General features: G+C 36.5%; 1 protein-coding gene across 1 annotated transcript; it reads left to right on the top strand.

The window, feature by feature from the left end:
- The first annotated feature begins 532 nt into the window (after positions 1-532).
- On the top strand, positions 533-3996 carry LOC149905019 (venom allergen 5-like). The gene is made up of 5 exons (XM_090106275.1): positions 533-786; positions 1456-1577; positions 2570-2830; positions 2947-3142; positions 3360-3996. Exons 1-5 carry the CDS (start codon positions 708-710, stop codon positions 3632-3634), a joined length of 933 nt encoding a protein of 310 aa, XP_089962401.1. The 5' UTR covers positions 533-707; the 3' UTR covers positions 3635-3996.
- The last annotated feature ends 242 nt before the right edge of the window (positions 3997-4238 follow it).

Genomic DNA, 4238 nt, shown 5'->3' with positions numbered 1-4238 from the left:
AAACGAAGTAGCCTTTGACACAGTAAGGTTGTGTATACATTATTCTTTCCTTGTTTTTAGGTGCCTATAATTTCGCCTAAAGACCACTTCCGTTCCGACCAATATCTGTCAACATAATTTTCCACCTTTGGCTCAGACACATCACAAGAACTCGATTTCATTGACAACGAGCGGGTGCAGCATAATGAGTTTTAAATTATTACTGCAGATAAAAAGCGGTCAGGCGACGTTCGTTTAACCTTTCTTCATCACATAAGCGAAGACACTACGCGATCGGTACTCGAAGCTACTGTACCTGTTTTGATGCAATAACCAGTTAAGGGATAAGGAAGTGATTTAAGGGATGCATAGATCACATATTGATGTAATGTTAAAAAAAGTTTGAATAGTAAACAGTATAGAGCCGCAGCCGCAGTGGATCGGCGATGTATTGACAATCGGGGCTGCGAGTGCGGTTTGACCGACAGTCGACGGTGGCGTCGCGGCGTCTCCATGGTAACACGGCGACGGGTACTTAAGCAAGCGGCTGATAGACACCCGCACAGATTACCAAAAGACCGGAGAGCGCGCGGCACGCTTGTGCAGCGGATCACCGGCGAATTATCTAGTTTGACGTTTCGTAAATATAAGTGAGACACTTTTGTTACGAATCTCAACATACGTGAACTTCAGTTAAGTGTTGTGAATAGACAATTATTGAAAACAAAATGATTACCCTAGTGTTGTTTGTTTTGGGAAGCCTCCTCGCAGCAACAGAGGCGTGTGGAGCTGGAAAACAAATGTTAAGTAAGTGCTGAAAAATATTGTCCTAGTAATTTAAAAAATTATGAATATAAATTAGATCTATTAACGTCCCTTATCCCTTTTAAATCTATTTTTGTCTTTTTTTGTTTAAATAAATTAATAAAAATATGCAACTCATGAGATTAAAGTTCAATTAAATTAATAAATTCTTTATTAATTTATTTCATCGCAAGACCACCAAATCTCTACTATACGATTTGAAATTTTACAATGCATTGCCATTGCTACTGATGATATTTTATTGTATTGAACACTGCAATTATTATTTATTAATTTCGAAATTTTATTTAATATGGGCGATATTATAAGCACATGATAAATGTTACATAAGTATCAAAAGGACAATTTAGCTTCGAGGGTGTTATAAATTTTATCGTCGCCACCCAGTCTAGATTCCACAAATGAATTTTACCTAAAAAGACGCCTCTATTTGCATACTTGTACGGATCGAGATCGTAAAATTTTATGGATACAGACACCTGTATAATGATATCGAATATAATACGCACCGGTTTAATAAATCAGAATTAAAATCCGTAGGTTTGTCAAGTCATAGAGCTCGGTAGTCGAACAATATGTTCACTTGGTCCATGGCTAGGAATATATTATTTGATCAAGATAGATTTACTTATGACAATGTGTATTCATTAGGAACGGGTGGGCTGACATCGTACGAGAAGCAAGCCATAGTAGACGCACATAATCGTCTCCGGCAATCCGTTGCTCTTGGGCAAGTGTCAAGCCAGCCCCCAGCTGCCAATATGATGGAAATGGTACGTATTTTTTCTTTTCTTGTTCTCTCTGTACTGTCCACATTACACTGCATCAAGTCTGCTTCACGCATAATTTTCAACGGTGCCTTTTATGGATCGATGCTCGTACAGTATTATTAACTTATAATTGCCTTTTACTGGTCAAAATATCAGCAGCAGGAAGGACCACTTATTGATTCATCGTTTTATACCTGTATGCATTTTAATACTAGATAAATGCTAATGAATATTAATAAATTTTCCTGATTGAATGATCTTTTCTGGACAAGTTATAAATTAGGTGAAAAATAAAAATAAAGTCATATTCTATTGAGTAGGTAGTATTATACGATATAGCAACAAAGTTTTTGTGTGATCGTTTAAGATAGTTCGAAATAAATATAAATGGAGAAGTGTGTGAAGTTTATGCTAGTAATCACGAATAAATTAAGCACAAAGAATTGTAATGGCATTAAATGTCGGACAAAACGGCATGACAGACACAGGTAGTAAATCGTATGTCGATAAAGGTTTACATTTTATAGAAAATCAACATAAAATCCAAATTTATTCATAATGTGAAAATGAAATGGCCTTTACGAGTTGTTCTCGTCATCTCGCTCACGTGGAGACCATTTGGTTTTTTACGATTTTTACTTTAATAATATTAAAATTGTCCGTCCGTTTCTCAAACAAGTTAATAAGCGCACATGTTTAGCACGTGACTTTATAACAGGGCCTGCAATTAAAATAGAATATAGATAAAATGTTTTAAATATATCATTCGTATACATAATACCCACTGATATTATAAACTTGATATTCGTAAGCTCTTAGTTGCACTTACGTAAATCAACAAAAAATCGCATAACAATATTATGAATATGAATACAAAATCGTTGCTCTATTAAAAACAAAAGTAATTCCTACGATATTTCAATCACGTCAACACAATTTCAATGCAATTAGATAACATCTGTAGAGCGCGTATAACGGTAGAATTTGTATTACAGGTATGGGACGACGAGTTAGCAGCGACGGCGCAACGTTGGGCTGACCAGTGCACTCCCGCGCACGACCGCGCCGCGCAGCGTGACGTCGGCCGCTTCCCTGTGGGGCAGAACCTTGCAGCCACATGGACTACACGCCCGCCGTCTGGCCCCTCTGACTCACAGCCCGATTTCATGAAGCAAATCAACGCATGGTTCGACGAAGTCAGGATTTACGGCTTCAAACCTATCAATGGTGGACACGGCACCGGTCATTACTCACAGGTGATTATTAAATGAAAAAATACTTGACGTTCTATGAAATAATATAGTCGTAACAGACCAAGTTAAAATATAGAGCTCTATTTCTTCGCAATATTAATAACTTTCATTCATTTTAGTTGGTATGGGGTGAGACATCGCACGTGGGTTGTGGATATACATTCTACTATGACCCCGTGAGAGGCTACACCAAGTTGTATGTCTGCAACTACGGACCCGGTGGCAACGTTCTCGGCTCCAACCCGTATGAGAAAGGCCGCCCATCCTGCACCCAATACGGACTCTCTGAATCAAGAAAGTACTCCGGATTATGCTGTAAGTTTTAAGAACGATTATTCAGTTGTATCATAGGCTTGATTCTTATTTTAATCGAGAATGCTCTCTATAATTGATTCGTCCATAAATCCGCTAATGATAAAAACCTGTATTCAATAAATTTGATTCCTCAAAACAAATTATTTTCTATTTCAAACCCCGTTGAAATGAAGACGTAAATAAACTTAACAGTACTAATTTTGATGTATTTTTACAGCGGCCAGTTACGCCTCCACATCGAGCTACCAAGTGTCAGATAACAACAACGGCTACATCTCGAACGTCATCCCCGACAGCACTGGTGATTCTCCAGCCTTCAACTATCACTTCTACAACCAGTACAACAACGAATATCAGTATCAGTACCAACAGCCACAGACCTACTACCAAACAGAGGCCTCCACCTTCAGGCCCCTGATCAGCATCTTCAAGACTGCCTCCAATCTCTTCGCAAAGCCGAAATCCCTCAGAGTCGGCACCGTCTATCTATAACCATAAGCCTAAGACATTATTTTCATAACAGTATTTTAATTAATTGTGACAGTTGTGTTACTCGACTGATATATTCGAAGCTGCTGAGCGCACTTTCGGAACTTTGTAGATAACATTAATTCCTTGGTTTTACAAGGAGCTTAGGACTTCTCTATATGAATTTTAATTTACATGAACCTTGAATAGTTCGAAGGTCTGATAGTTTTATACTATAATATTACTTTGCTGTCGTGAGTGACCTTCTAGTATTAGATAAGCATTAAATAATATGTTGTTATTTAGAATATTTATATTTTATTGTAATAAATATTTACATTTTAATTTATTTTTTTATTTACTCAAATAAAGATTTTTTGCGCGAACGCTGCTTTATTGTGTTGATAAGATGTGACCCTTTCTATTTCAAAACCATGATAATTTCTTCTTTTTATAAACCTATTTCCACGGAACAGCAAAATATTCATAGATTAATAAAAGTATTACTTTATTAGTTTTGTTTTATATTGTATGCATGAAATACAGTATAAAAAATAAATTAGAACAAAAAAAGCAACATATTAAGGTTAACTCTGCTGTTATTTTAATTTCAAAATTCTTGTTGTTT

The sequence above is a fragment of the Colias eurytheme genome, chromosome 10, assembly GCF_061535395.1.
Source record: "Colias eurytheme isolate Ceu_HAF_F1 chromosome 10, ilColEury1 Martin Lab GWU primary, whole genome shotgun sequence".
In the NCBI taxonomy this organism is placed as follows: Eukaryota; Metazoa; Arthropoda; class Insecta; order Lepidoptera; family Pieridae; genus Colias; species Colias eurytheme.
This window is presented reverse-complemented; position numbering and strand designations above follow the sequence as displayed.